The sequence below is a fragment of the Cyanistes caeruleus genome, unplaced genomic scaffold, assembly GCF_971803275.1.
Source record: "Cyanistes caeruleus unplaced genomic scaffold, bCyaCae1.hap1.1 HAP1_SCAFFOLD_65, whole genome shotgun sequence".
NCBI lineage: Eukaryota > Metazoa > Chordata > Aves > Passeriformes > Paridae > Cyanistes > Cyanistes caeruleus.
Genome location: NW_028255884.1, coordinates 4014001 through 4028105, shown reverse-complemented (window position 1 = coordinate 4028105; position 14105 = coordinate 4014001). Strand labels below are relative to the sequence as shown.

General features: G+C 56.7%; 2 protein-coding genes and 1 long non-coding RNA gene across 3 annotated transcripts in view; all 3 read right to left on the bottom strand.

Moving 5' to 3' along the window:
- The window catches only part of LOC147647224 (uncharacterized), a 188401-nt gene that overhangs the window by 133095 nt on the left and 41201 nt on the right, over positions 1-14105 (bottom strand). The gene's annotated exons all lie outside the window — the stretch shown is intronic.
- On the bottom strand, positions 6641-8058 carry LOC147647227 (uncharacterized). The gene is made up of 3 exons (XR_015281650.1): positions 7731-8058; positions 7322-7541; positions 6641-6774 (listed from the first exon to the last, which is right to left on the bottom strand). It is a non-coding gene; the product is annotated as an uncharacterized LOC147647227 (long non-coding RNA).
- On the bottom strand, positions 8072-14076 carry LOC147647226 (serine/threonine-protein kinase pim-1-like). The gene is made up of 5 exons (XM_086872391.1): positions 14065-14076; positions 9516-9566; positions 8945-9311; positions 8135-8311; positions 8072-8085 (listed from the first exon to the last, which is right to left on the bottom strand). The coding sequence occupies exons 1-5, from the start codon at positions 14074-14076 to the stop codon at positions 8072-8074; spliced, it is 621 nt and encodes a 206-aa protein (XP_086728517.1).

The following is a 14105-nucleotide window of genomic DNA, read 5'->3' as shown; positions in this document are numbered from 1 at the left end:
TGTAATTTCTATTTTTTAATTTTTTTTTATTAATGGATTTAACAAGTCAATTTTTATTGTGCCTCACATTTTTGGCCACCTTCATCTCCAGCTGAGCTTTCAGTGCACCAAATTTCTTGCTGCAGTGGCAAGAAGCATCTCTGTACTCTTCTCCTGACCTTCATTCCTTGTCCTCTACCCATCCCATCCCGCCCCAGGGAGCAGGGACCGTCCTGGGGCAGATCCAGGAGGATATCCAGGACCATCCTGACCAGGGATGGGTGCCAAGGAGATCCAGGAGGGTTCAGTGTCCAGCTCTAAGTCCTGGGACACCCTGTGCCGTGCTCCCAACAGCCCCGATTTTCAGGAAGGAGCCACAGCAGCCTCCCTGCCATCGATGGATTTTTCTTCCAGGAATTCACTGTGGAGCTTGTTTCTGTTTTCCTGCTCTTTCCAAGCTCCTGTCAACATGGCATGGAGCTGGAAGAGGTGGAGAGGAGAAACGTCGGTAATGGGAAGACAGAGGGAAATTGCTGGGGAAAAGGGAGACACACACCCCTAACGGTGGCTGCAGAAAGCTCCACACGCTCCAGCCTGCCCCAAAACCAGGGACAGCCCTGGCTAAAATCCAAGGAAAAACAGTGCTGAGGATCCAAGGAATCCGAGCCATGATCTGTGTGGAGAGTGTTCCTGACAGGAGGAACGTGAATGGAACCGAGCGAGGCTGGGGCAGGAGGGTCAGAGCGAGCAGAGAAGGGGGGCCCATCAACATCCTAATTTACTGCTCCAGAGAAAGAAAAATTCCCAGCTGTTGCTGCCCGCTCGGCCCTTCACGCCCCGGCTAGCTTGTGCCAAGCGTCAGCGGCAGGAGTGGGGAACCAGGTGAGCACTGTGTGGCTCGACCTGGAACCTCTAGAGCTCCTTTGGGCTTGGGCTCTATAGTATGCAGGGCGACACGAGGTGCAGTAAAGGGAGAGTGCTCGGAGTCCTCCAATTTCCCAGGAACAAGTTTATTCTAGCAGGTGCAGGGAGAAGGCGATGAGGGACAGGGCTGGGATCTCGAGGAGAAAGTCCGAGCCGAGACCCTGGGCACCTCTGTGCGCCAGGTTTTAAAGCCCGTGGGCGGCTCATACAACAACCAATAATATTGCAGCAGGGGAGGTGTTGTGGGAAGGGGTTACAATACACAAATCCACTGGTAGGGACTTGGGGGAGGGAGGATAGCCATACAACCAATAGGGCATCGAGTAAGGGGTGATGAGCAGGGAAGGAACCAGAACAAAAGGTGTGGTGTACATAGACTGATAGGGCTTGGGGGTAGGACCAAAGTGATGGATGGGGAACAATCTGGAAAGAGGGGAGAGGTTTACAATGACAGGCAACTGGGAACAAACTATATCGGGATAGTGGGGAGTAACTGGGGCAAACCAACTCTAAACTCAACGAAGGTGAACAAGCAGACTTAATGAAAGTAAACTAACAGGCGGCAACACCCAGCTTTAATTCCAAGGAGGATAATTTAATATCTCCTTGGCACCTGCAGATCTATGACCTGAATCCAGTCATTCGTTTCCTTCAGGTCTCCACCCTCGGGACCAGTTAAACAGATAGTGGGGTTAAACTCTTTCCCACTTGTTAAATCTGGATCTGCCCATTCCATGAGAGACTTTTAATTGTGTCCCTCAGAGAATCCTTCTGGAGCAGAAATCCCAGTGTGAAATGAACGGGGACAGGGAGTGTTGGGTGAAGAACTGACTAATGTGATAAGGGAATGTGCCTCGCTGGGGATCCAAGCCAGCCGAATTTCACCCAGAAAAAAAAGAGGCATTAAGTTCAAGCCTTGGGAAGCATTTGTTTAAGTTGTGGCAAAGAGAAAGGGCTTATGGCAGTTAATATGTTAATCATCTCACCCCTTATAAGATTATGTTTCTAGAATGTTCCTGGTTCTCTCCCCTGATTGGTTGTTATTTGATGCAGTATTTTGCATATTTCTAACCCCAGTTTGTGGTTGGACCCATGCCCTCAGACTCTGTCCTCAGACCTACCCTATATATTTTTGTGTCTGCCCGTAGTCCCAGTCTTTGCAGTTTGTCCCTATACTGCGCACGGTTTATGGGCGTTGTCTTTATTTTATTTCTCATTAAAGTGTTAATTTTAGGTGGACACAAACTCCATCATACCCTTTCATTTTATTTGCACCTCAATTCCCTGAAGTCAGAGATCGCTAAAGTATTAAAGGTACTGGTTTTTCAATGGGATAGGATCCATTTAATTCCCAGAAAGAGGCACAGAATTAGATTTGAATCCAACTTCAGATTCAGCATGGGAATGTAGTGGACAGCACACCGATGGTTTCCCTGTTGCTAAGCAGGGCTTGTCCTGTCCATGGGCTTTGCAATCCCCTGTTGGACAATCCATGTCCCATGCTCTGCCAGCAAGGAGGTGACACCATCACCGTTCCCCTCCTCATCCCCGTGTCCTATTTAGACAAGAATCTTCCTTCTCCTCTGCTCCAGAGGGTGCTCGAGTGCCCACAGGGAGCCCCTTTCTCATTCCCATGGAACTGGTGAGGGCTGCTGTGATGCAGGGCTGTGATGTCACAAAGGGGTTAAGCTCTGGTGTGATGCAGGGCTGTGATGTCACACAGCTGTCCTGGCCACAGCACTGTGACATCACCACGCCAGCCCTATATAAACCAGGCCAGTCCCCGCAGCTGCCAGTGCAGTCGCCATGGGACGTGCCGTAGCAATGGGTGACGGTGGTGTCCTGATGGCTGCCCTTGTCCTGCTGCTGGCCGCTGTGGCTGTCTGCTGGGCCGGTGGCCACTGGCAACCACGGAGGCGGCAGACGAGGAAGCGCCCCAGGGTTAGGCCCAGAGGCCCATGGAGGAACCAAGCAGCCCCTGCGGCTCCCAGGTTCTCCAGGCCTCGGGCCACCCCTCGCCGGCGGCCAGGTGCTCCCGCAAGCCCTCTGGAGAGCTCCAGCAGCTGCAGTCCCTGCATGGCAGTGGCCCAAGAGCTGCAGGAAGTGATGATCCGGCACTGGGCACTCAATGGGACATCTGTGCCGCTCTACTTTGGGATGTGGCAGGCGTTGTGGAAAGAACTGGAGAAGCTGATGAGGCGAGGCCACCTGCCCTGCTGTGGCTTGCCTAGCTTCTCCAGAAGCCGCCATCCCTTCAGGAGGATGCTCCCAGCAAGATTGGCCATCCTTGGGAGAGCCTCAAGCCTTGCAAGGATGGCACAGCAGAGAAGACCCGCCATCCGTGCAAGAAGCTCAGGCGGTCAGAGAACGTCCATGGTGCCAGAAGCCTCCGCTATCTCTGACAGCCTCCATCCCTAAGAGAGGCCGTATGGCACTGCACGGCTTGTGGCGTTCTGCACCAGGACATCAAGCCAGAGAACCTCCTCATCAACCCAGAGACTGGCAACATGAAGCTGATTGACTTCGGTTGCGGCACCTTCCTCCAGGAGTGGGCCTTTGCACAGTTTGCCGGTGAGCCCAGAGCGCGGGCCCTGCTCCCAGTGCCAGGCACTGCACAGCCCCATTCCCTCCTGGGCCGCGTGGTGCGGCATTCAGCCGGCTGCCGGCTGCCCTGGGGCACGGGGCAGGTGCTGTGCCCCAGGAGCCGGCTGCCGGCCCTGCCAACAGAAAGGGGCTGCAAAAGCCGGGCCCCGGCTCCTCGGCTTGGCAGGCCCACAAGGCCTTGGGCTGCTCCGCTGGCGTTGTCAGCCTTGCAGAATGGTTCCTTGGCTTTGGCCCATTGTCAGAGGGAGGCGGGCAGGCCTTGGGGGGAAGTTGTGGCCATGGCTGCAGCCCCTGCCTCTGGCAGGAGGCTGGGGCCAGGCTCTGGAAGGCAGCAGCCTGCGCCTGAGCAGCGCCGCCCGTCTCCCCTAGGAACATGCACGTACTGCCCGCCCGAGTGGATCGGCCTGCGCTGCTACCACGGCAATGGGGCGACCATCTGGTCCCTGGGCGTGCTGCTGTTGGAGACGGTGTGCGGGTTCCTGCCTTTTGAGAACGAGCGTGACATCGTGTTGGGGCAGCTCTTCTTCCTGCAGGAGGTCTCTCCAGGTTGGTACGTGGCCTGAAGCAGGCAGGCTTTGGCAGGTGGCACCGCGCAGCCCAGCCCGGCCCTCCCGCAGCTGCGCGGGACGTCCATGTGCCCTCAAGGGCCGGCTGCAGCAGGTGGCCCGTGGCAGGCTGGGTGTGGCACGCTTGGCTGAAGGAGGGGACGCTTGTCCTGCCGTGCCGCTCTCCCGCCAAGGGCAGCCCCCAGCACACGCAGCGTGGCCCGGCTTCTGCAGGCGCCGGGAGCAGCTGGGCAGGAGCCTTCTGCAAGTGAGCGCCGCTTTCTGCCTTCTCTCCCCAGAGTGCCAACATCTGATCCGCTGGTGTTTGTCCAAGCACCCCATGGACCGGCCAGTGCTGGAGCAGATCTTCTACCACCCTTGGGTGCTGGGCGGGCATTTCTGATGCCTTGGCGCAGCCTCTGCAGCACCCAGTTCCCGTGTCCCACGCAGGACTGAGGGCCCAGGAAATAAAACAACACAAAACCCACTGCGGGCCTGGAAGTTTTGTCCTGGTTAGCAACTTCAGCTAAGGGAACCTCTTAGCAAAAGGGGTAATCAGAGCGTTCCCCTCAGCCTTTGTCAAGCTTTTGGTGCCTTTCCTCCAGGTTGTCCCTCAAAATCAGAGGGGGGTGGAGCCTGCACCAGTCCCCCCAAATCGGTGGGAGACAGAGACTTCTCCCAGGCCCCTCAAAGCTGGAGGAGGATGGAGGCGATCCCCAGGCCCCCCAAACTGAAGGGAGATAAATAACTGCCCCCCCCCAAACTAAGAGATGGATGTAGCCCAGAGCATCCCCCAAGTCAGAGGGGGAAGGGGAGACTGCCAGCCCCCTCAAAGAGGAGGGGAATTGTGCCTGTGCCAGCCCCACAAATTGCAAGGGGACAGAGAACACCCCTGGCCTGGCAGATGGCAAAGAGCAGACGGGGGCTGCTGGGATGGTGACAATACTAGCACCCCCCAAATCAGAGAGGGACAAAGAGCCCACACAGGCTTCCCAGAAGCAGAAAGGGGGCAGCAAATATCCCCTGTCCCCCTAAGTTGGACGGGCACAGACACAAAAGGCCCCACAAAAAGAGCATGAGGAACCAAGAGCACTGCTGGCCCCACAAGGGTAAGGAGGATGGAGAAACTCCCCATCTGTCTTTGTTTTGGAAGACAGGTGTCTGCTAGAAAGGGCAGGGGCCTCCCCTGGAATGAAAATGTAGACCCCCTCCCTCTGAATTATTATAATTCTGAAATCAAGGGGCTTTCAGGCAGAGATCTGAGGATAGGAATGACAGTTCTTTATTAGTATTTATAACCAGGCAAACAAACAACAATAACTACAGCATTAGCAAGAAAACAGAACCAGGGACCCCATGACAGCTTTCTCGGCTGAGATGGGATGGAGGAGAGGCTTTGTTTCACAAACCCCCTCGGGCGGGCAGTCCCGGTGCTCCTGCAGGGCTCTGAGGAACACTCAGCTGGAACAGCAGGGATGAGCTGAGATCCTGGGCCGGTGGCTGAGGTGGATCAGCAGCTCCGTGGCGGTGCCTGGCACTGCCACACGTCCCGGCAGGACAGGGGTTGCGAGGCCACCAACAAAGAGGGGAGAAGGAGAAGCAGCAGCAGCTCCGTCTGGATGATGGTGAAATTCCCTTCTCCCCACCACAACAACTCTGCGCCTGAAGTGTCCTTCTCCAAAACTGAAGAAAGCCCACCAAACTGTCGCCACCCTCCTTTTTTTCCTGCCCCCTTCCCTCCTTGGTCCCGGCCAAACTCTTTGTCTTTTTTCAAGCACCCACCAAGTACCCACAGTTAGGTTTTACCCCAAACTAATGGGTAAAAATCCTATGGGCAAGCCAGAAATAAAAAAGAAAGACACCTAACCCCCACCAGTCCCTGAGACTGGGGCTTGGCCTTCCTCGTGGAGAGGGGCATCAAGGAAGGCTGCAGTGTGATGGAGACTGTGATGGGCTGGGAACTCACTGGGGGAAAGGATGGAGCAGTTGTGAAGTAAAAGGCAGGTGGGGGACAGAACTGTTCAGAGAAGGGCTGAGCTACAGCTTGAGGAAGCTGAAAAATATCATTTGGGGTCATCCCAGATGGATTTCATTTCAGAAGTTATGGAACAAGTTTAATTTTTGGGGGGTGTCATGTTTTCCCTTGGTGGTGGACACTCTGCAGACTTGAGCTGCATTGCCAAAATGCTCAAGTCTCTGCTGCAGGTCACAGCGTTTCTTCTTTGGCTGATCCCGGCCCGGTGCTGAGCCCAGCAGAGCCCTGGCAGAGCCCAGAGCAGCCTCAGCATCCGCAGAGCCCGGCTGCAAGGAGAGAAAGCAGAAACCGCCCGTCAGCTGAAGGCTCCTGTCCCCTTGTCCCAGCCAGCCACGGTGCCCAGGCCATGCTGGCCGTGCTCAGAGCTGGGCCCAAAGCTGCCCATCACTGCTGCCTTGGGGAGCAGAGCAGGAGGGCAGGACATGTGCCCAGCCTGCAGCCAGCCACGGCAGATCCAGCCCCTCAGCAGCTGCCCAGAGCGGGATGCTCCTGTGCCCGCTGCCATCTCCCAAAAGCTCTTGTCCCACCCATGCCAAGGAGATGAGGACCCACCTCACACCATCCGCTGCCACAAGAAAAGCTGGTCCCAAACGATGTCCTCAGTCTTCTCCAAGGGCACGGCCCATCCACGCCACAGCTGGTCCCAAGCACTTCCTGATCCAGACTGGACCCCACCTGGAACGCTTCCTTTAGAAAAACAAACAACAAATTAATGAAAATAGGTTACAGACAAAAAGGGGAAACAAGAAAAATGGTAAAAAATCTTCTGTCTGTCAGGAGCTTGGGGAAGGCCCAACCCCTACATTCTGGGGAAAAACCCACCCATGGCTGAGGGAAGCCCATGCTTTCTCCCTTTCCCCCTGCACTGTCCCCCAAAATCACGGTGATCCCAAAGCAAAGCAGGGGAGTGGAGCAGCCCAAGCCCTTCCTTGCCTGCACAGCAAAGCAGCCGTGCTCAGGTTCTGGAGTCCCACCTGTGCTCCTGCCATGGGGGTTTGTTTGTGTCGGGCTGGCTGCCCCAGCCCCAGCCCGGGGCACGGTGGGTGCTGGGGGCTGTTGGCAGGGCCAGGATCCCACTCCCATTTCGTAACCACCCCAGCCCACGTCCCCAGCCCTGCCAAAAACCAGCTGGGCAGCCACTGAGGAATCAGTTGCATCTGCCCCAGCAAAGGGGAAACCTTTGGTTCCCGGCCAATGCACAAATCTGGGAGCATCCCCCTGGGTCTGGACTTACCTGAAAATTCACTGTGGAGCCTGGCTTTGAAGAAGGTGCCAGAATCAAAGTCCATCATTGCCAGCTCCCTCTGGCCAGGTGGAGGAAGAGGTTGTCATCCTTGCTGCTGTCCTCCATGTCTCCAGCAGCAGCAGCAGCAGCCCCACCTGGTACAGCTTCTCCAGGGGCTCCTTCTTCCCTGGGGTGACACCAGGCTGTCAGGGTTCTGCCCAGGGCCCGGCTGTCAGTGAAGCAGGACAAGCAAAACCAGCTCAGATGGTGCCCACCAATGTTGGGCAGAGCAGCTCAGCTCCAGCACAAGGGCTGTGTGTTCCCATTCCATGACCCCAGTGCAGTGACACAGGCAGGACAAAAAAGTCTGGGTTTCTTTGCTGCTGATTGCCAGGGCATGTGTGGAGCTGTAACTTACCAGGTCCCTGCATCACTGTGCCTGTGGCTCTCTCCCTTCTTCTAGGGCTGATGAACATCCTGCATCCAGGGATCACAGGACAGGTCTTCTAATGAGGGCCTGTCCAAGGAGTTCAGGGATAAACACCACCTGATCAGAACTTGGCAATCTGGGGAGAGAAACCACAAACCACTGGTCAGTTGGAGAAGGCTCCTGTCTGCTTTGCCCCACTATTCCCGTGCCCAGGCCACGCTGGATGTGCTCAGAGCTGGGCCTAAACTTTCCCATCAATTCTTTGTTTTGGAGGAGAGCAGGAGAGCAGGACATGTGCCACCTCCTCAGCAGCTGCCAGAGCGGGATGCTCACGAGCCCGCTGCTGTCTCCCAGCACTGGTGTTCCCCCCGTGCCCAGAGATGAGGATCCACCTTGGGAGAGCCGTTGTGGCAGCGGGAGCTGGCCCCATCTGATGTTCCTGCCCCTCCTGAAAGGGTGCTCCCCGCAGACCATCTCGTGCAGCAGGATGCCCAGGGACCAGACGGTCGCTGCCTCGCCATGGTACCAGCCGAAGTCGTTCCATTCCGGGGGGCTGTATGACGGTGTTCCTATGGAATATGGATGGAGCTCATCAGGGGGATGCTGCTGCTCCCAGAGCCTGGCCCCAGCATCCCTGGGCATGTGGGGGCTGCCCCAGTGGCACACGGGGTGACCTGCTGCCCTCTCGCCAGCACCTGGGACTTGGGTACAAACCTGGGGTTGGAAAAGAAGCCACTGGTGCTGGAAGAGGGCAGCAGAAACCCTGGCAAGGCCCGACCATGACACACAAAGGGAAATACCCACTCAGTGCTGGGGAAAAACCATACCCACATCCTCCCTGCTGGCATTGCCCAAAAAATATCTTGAACCAAGGCAAATCAGGTGAGCAGAACAGTCCAAGCCCATTCTCACCTGCACACCAAACCAGCTGGTGCACAGGTTCTGGCTCCCCCTCTCTGCTACTCTCACCCACGGGGGTTTTGTCAGGCTGGCTGCCCCAGCCCCAGCCCCAGTCCTGGGCAGAGTGGCAGGCAAAGGCTGCCAGCAGGGCTGGAAGATGGGTCCCCACACAGCTCTGCTCAGAAGCAACTTGGCTGAAGACTCAGTCCTGTGACTGGCAGCCAAAGGGAGAATCCCTCCTGCCACACCCAGGTTGGGCCAGGAGATGCCAGGACCGGGAGCCTGCCCCTGTGTGGGCTCACCTGCAAATTGAGTGTAGGCTGTGTCCTGCAGGTAGGTGCCACAGCCGAAGTCAATCAGTTTTGCCTCGCCGGTGTCCAGGTCTACCAAGACGTTCTCAGGTTTGATATCTCGGTGCAGGACCCCGCAGCTGGTGCAGTGCCGCACGGCCGCCAGCACCTGCTGGAACAGCTCCCGCGCCTCTTCCTCGGACAGGAACCTCCGTGCCCGAATGAAACGCCGCAGGTCCTGACACCGCTCCGGGCGCTCCAGCACCATCACGATGGTGTTGGGGAGCTCAAACCATTCCAGCAGCTGCACCACACCGGGGAAGCCTGTGGACACCTTGTCCAGCAGCACTATCTCCAGGGGTGCGCTGGTGCCGTCGGGCTGCGGGAGGAGCACGGTGCCGTCAGTGGGGCTGAGGCCGTGCCAGGGCTCGGGAAGCCCTCAGCCAGCCCGGGATGCTCTGTGCCCTCCGCTGGCCCCACGCCCGCTCTCCCTGCAGGTGTCCTGGCGGCTCCCACCCTGCCGGGCCCCGGCTCATCCCCGCCCGGCACGGCCCGGCTTCTGCCGCTGGCCCCGCTCACTCACCAGCTCGCCCCAGTGCCGGACGCGGTTCCGTGGCACCTTTTTGATGGCCACCTGCAAGCCAAAGGGAACAGCGGATTCAGCTCACCGCCCACCGTGTCCAGCCCCATCCTCCTCCTCCGCCCCCTCCTCCTCCTCCGCCCGCCGCCGGCCCCTCTGCTCACCGGGAGTCCGTCCGAGAGCCGAGTGGCCGCAAAAACTCTGCCAAAGCCGCCGCGCCCCAGCAGTGAACCCACTCGGTAGCGCTGCTGCAGGGCCTGCTGCGCCTTCCCTGGGGAAGAGACGCGGCCGTCAGTGCTCGGCCCGGGGCCAGGAACGGCCCCCGAGCGCTCCCCGAGCTCCCCGGGCCGGGCACCCGCAGGCGTTCCCTCATTGGAACGCGACAGCGGCGGAGCTCGGGCCGGGGAAGCCGCAGCGGAGGCGGCGGCAGCGGCCGCACCGCCTGTGTCCTCCGCGGGCCCCGGGAGGAGCCGGGGCCGGGGCCGGGGCCGGGGCCGGGGCGGGTGCCGAGGGTGGGCCAGGCGGAGCCAAAGGGCGGCAATGCCGCCCCAGCCCCTGGCACTGATGCCCGCCCAGCACAGCCAGAGCCAGCACAGCCAGAGCCAGGCGAAGAGGAGACCTCGGCGGGATGGGCGGAGACGGGGACGGGGCCGGGGCAGCCCCACCCGGGGCCGGGGGCGGGCTGGGGGCATGGCCCGGGTGGGCACGGGGAGAGGGAACCTGGACGAAAAGGGGACACAGGAAAAGGGAGAAGATGAGGGACAGTGGGAGAGGGAGAGGAGACACAGAAAATTGATAGAATCGCTTCTTTCGCTGCTGCTGCTGCTGCTGCCGCCGCTGCCGCTGCAACTGAAGCACCGGGGCCGTTTGTCCCCGTGTCCGTTTGTCCGTTGCCCGCTCGGCCCCGCCCCGAGCCCCGCGCTCCCCGGGCAGCCCCTGAGCCTGGCCAAACACGGCAACTTTGCCCTGCTGAGCCAAGAGCCAGAGTCTGGACTCCTGCACAGGGGCACAGCAATGCCCTTGGCTGCTGCTGTGCCTTGTCCCTGCTGAGGCTCAGACACCGTCTGAGCACATTCCCTGAATGCAGAATTTGTACCTGAGCCAAGCACTGCACTTGTGTCTCCAGCATTGCTTTCCAAGGAAAACAGGGCAAGGCAAACTGGCTATAGCTCAGGGTATTTTACAGTGTCTAAAACTTGCCAAGTCTCAGATCTTAGAGGTGAGAGCCGTTTGGAATGAATGGGATGGAGAAACAGTGCAAGATGGAAAAGGGAAAAATAAAAATAAATCGAGAAAAATAGAAAAAAATCTTAGTGGTTGTTTCTTTGGATTTTATTTTCATTTCTTAAATAAGTTTTTTCAGTTTTCTCAGAATCTACTCCCCAGCCCCATCTCTTCTTTCCAAAAACCTGTCCTGGAGAACAAGGCGCAGCTCCTGTCACAAGATGTGCCCCCAGCTGCAGCTTCTCTTGGCTCCCCACACTCTGAGTGCAGCACAACTCTTGCAGCAAAGCAGGACAAATGTTTGAAGAACTTGACAACTTGTTCTTTCTTTTCCTTGTGCACTGGGGAGTTGTGCCATTGGTGAGGTTTTCATTGTTCCTCTTCTACCCAAAGAAAACATGATGGGCTGCCAGGAATTCTTGGGGAATACAAGCCTGGCTGAATGTGGAGAAAGAATCTCCAGAGCCTGCAGCCAGCAGTGGAGAGCTCATCATTCCAACAGCCCCATGGACATCTGGAAAGTGATCTGGAACATGAAGATGGGCTGACAGAGGGAGTTTGTTTCTGTGTTCAGTTTAGATGATTCTACATCTCTTGATGTGGGAGAAATCAAGAGCACAATCAGTTGATGATAAGCAGCAGAACATGATAAGCTGGACCTGTCAGTGGATGAGAGAAAGAATGTGAAAAGGAGAAATGCAGGGAATGACTTGGTGAACTTTGTGTGTAAGAAGGGTCATTTTTTCCTAATAATTCCCAATTCATTCCCTTTGCTTTTATCCTTTTAACAAGGCCAATTGCATCTCAGATTCCCCAGGAAATGAGAACCTTGTGGAGCTGCCTGAAAGGTGCCCTGTTCCTTTTTCTGCTGCTGCTCAGAAGAAACAATGAAGCGAGTTGGGAAGTTCTGGTTTTTCTTTCTCCTGGTGGATTTTTTCATTTTATTTCCCACTGCAGAGGCCATTTCTGTGATGGCCTCTGTCAGTTGATTCTATTTCAGCAGCAGCAGCAGCAGCAACAGGGCTGTGTTTGAGCACTGCAAATGTGACCTGTGTGGCTTTAATTCCCCTCGACTTAGTGCTCAGGGACTTGGGAGCATTTTGATCTCTACTGATCATGATGCCTGAAACAAAAATCCTGAGTTCCCTGTGACAAAAGCACAGTAGGTAGCACTGATTGAAAGAGGCAATTGCAGCTGTACTGCTAAAATTCAAGTGGCAAGCAGAAGAGGGGAAGAGCAGCTGGGATCTACACTTGCCAAGGCCAGGGCACCAACAGCCTCCTGCTGTCACCTCAGGGTGAGTAAAACAGGGCTGAAAACAGCGCTGGAACCCGATCCTTTCTTCCTCTGAGGGCTGGCTGAGGGCAGCAGAGGCGGGCCCTGAGGAATCAGGGCTGTGTGTGGGGGATTGTTGCTGTAGTCCAGCATTGCCCTGGCAAAAGCCCTGGGAAGCCGAGGCAGGAGCAGGTGGGAAGGGCTGGCGCTGCTGCTGCTCCTGGCCGGGAGCCCCGGCCGGGCCGGGCCTGCGCCCGCTGCGCTGCGGCTGCTGCTGCTGCCAGAGCCGGGCGGGACTCGGGGACAGGGAATGGACACGGGGGGACAGCAAAGGCCTTGGGGGCTGCAGGGATGTTGGTGCTGGGGCCAGCGCCAGCACAGAGCTTCAGCCCGCAATGAACCCCGAGGGAAACGCTGGGGAAAGGCTCCATTCAGCCTTTCTTTACTCGGCGCTGTGAAGGGACCGAAATAAAAGGAGAGTGAGCAGGGCCCGACCCCTTCTCCTTTGGGAGGAGCCCCTGGGGCTGTGAGGGGCCGTGAGGGGAAATGAGAGGTTCTATGGGGCCATGAGAGGTTCTATGGGGCCATGAGGGGCTGTGAGGGGAAATGAGGGGCTGTGAGAGGTTCTATGGGGCCATGAGAGGTTCTATGGGGCCATGAGGGGCTGTGAAGGGCCATGAGGAGCCTCAGCCCTGGCAGGAGGGGTCCCACCATGTCCCCAGGGCAGAGCAGCCGTGAGGGGCCGCGAGTGCAGATGTGGCAGCAGAGCGGGCTTGGGGCACCTCTGGGAAGGGATGAGACCCTTCCCCAGCTCCAAACCACACCAAACCCACCATTAAAAGGATTTTCTATCTTTAGAATCCACTGGCAACTTGGAAATGACTGTACAGTTTAAACCCAGTGGGAAAAGCAAGGGAATTTTCCCTGTGAGAGACATCCAGCCATTTTTATTCATGTCTAAAATTTAAAAGTCTTGACAGTGAAAAGTAATACTAATAAATAATAATAACAACAAGAACAAGTTTATTTCTTGAATAATAATTCTTCTGAATCCAAACAATCAGCTCAGAAACATGTTTTTATTTGTAATAGATTAGTAGTAAAGAAATAAATTGAAATAGATTTCATTTGTAATTCAGACATGTTTCATCCTTTTCCCCATTTCTGGTCTCCTTCCTCCAGGGTAATTTCCTTTACTCACCCACTTTCTAATAGGTAGAAGGGAGTTAAGCACACTGGAAAAGACAACAGCTCCTGTTTCCAAGGGAAGCAGCCACCACTCCAGGGAACCTGAATTGCCCCCAGGCTCGTGTGTGCACTTGAAGGGTGAGCAGGTGTTGGGGACAGAGATCTCAAACTCCTTCTAAGACTGTGAGAAACCCACAGGTGGCAATGTATCATTGTGAGTCAACTCCTGCTGAAATTCCATTCCCCCACACCCTCCAAATGGGCAGGCAGGGCTGGGCTCTGGCAGGGTTCAGTTTTGAGTGCCTTGTGCTCCCTGGCATGGAAGTGATCCTATGAACTCTGGTACTGATGGACTGTGGAATGGCTGCTGAAGGAGGAGGGGGAATCTCAGCAGACAGGAAAGTCTCTTCTTCTCCCTTCTCCCTGCAGAACCCCCTCTCCAAAGAGAAATGCCTGTGCTGGGTTTCCATGGCACCCCTTCCCTCAGCCCAGTGTCTGAGCCACTGTGTGCTCTGCAGGAGCCAAAGCCAGAGGAGTCCCAATATCAGTCACCCCACGGTCCCCACACAGCAGGAGAAAGCACTGCTTGCAGTGGGGCTGCTGATCTGTGACCCGTCCTGGTTCCATCCACCCCACTCCTCTCAGCCACAGACACCAGAAGGATCCCAGGAAAGCCACAGTGCTCTACCAGATGCCAGGAGCACTCCCTGCTGTGGCCTCAGGGATGCTGGGTGACCTTGTGGATGAGGATCTGTGGCTGGTGATGGAATGTGTGGATGGAGGCCCTTGACAGGAGGTTGTTGGAGACACGTGTGGGGCTGAAGGAGAGATGGCAGCTGTCAGTGGGGAGGGCAGGGACCCCACTTGTGACTCCATTGCCTTGGACACCCTCAGCCACAAGATGT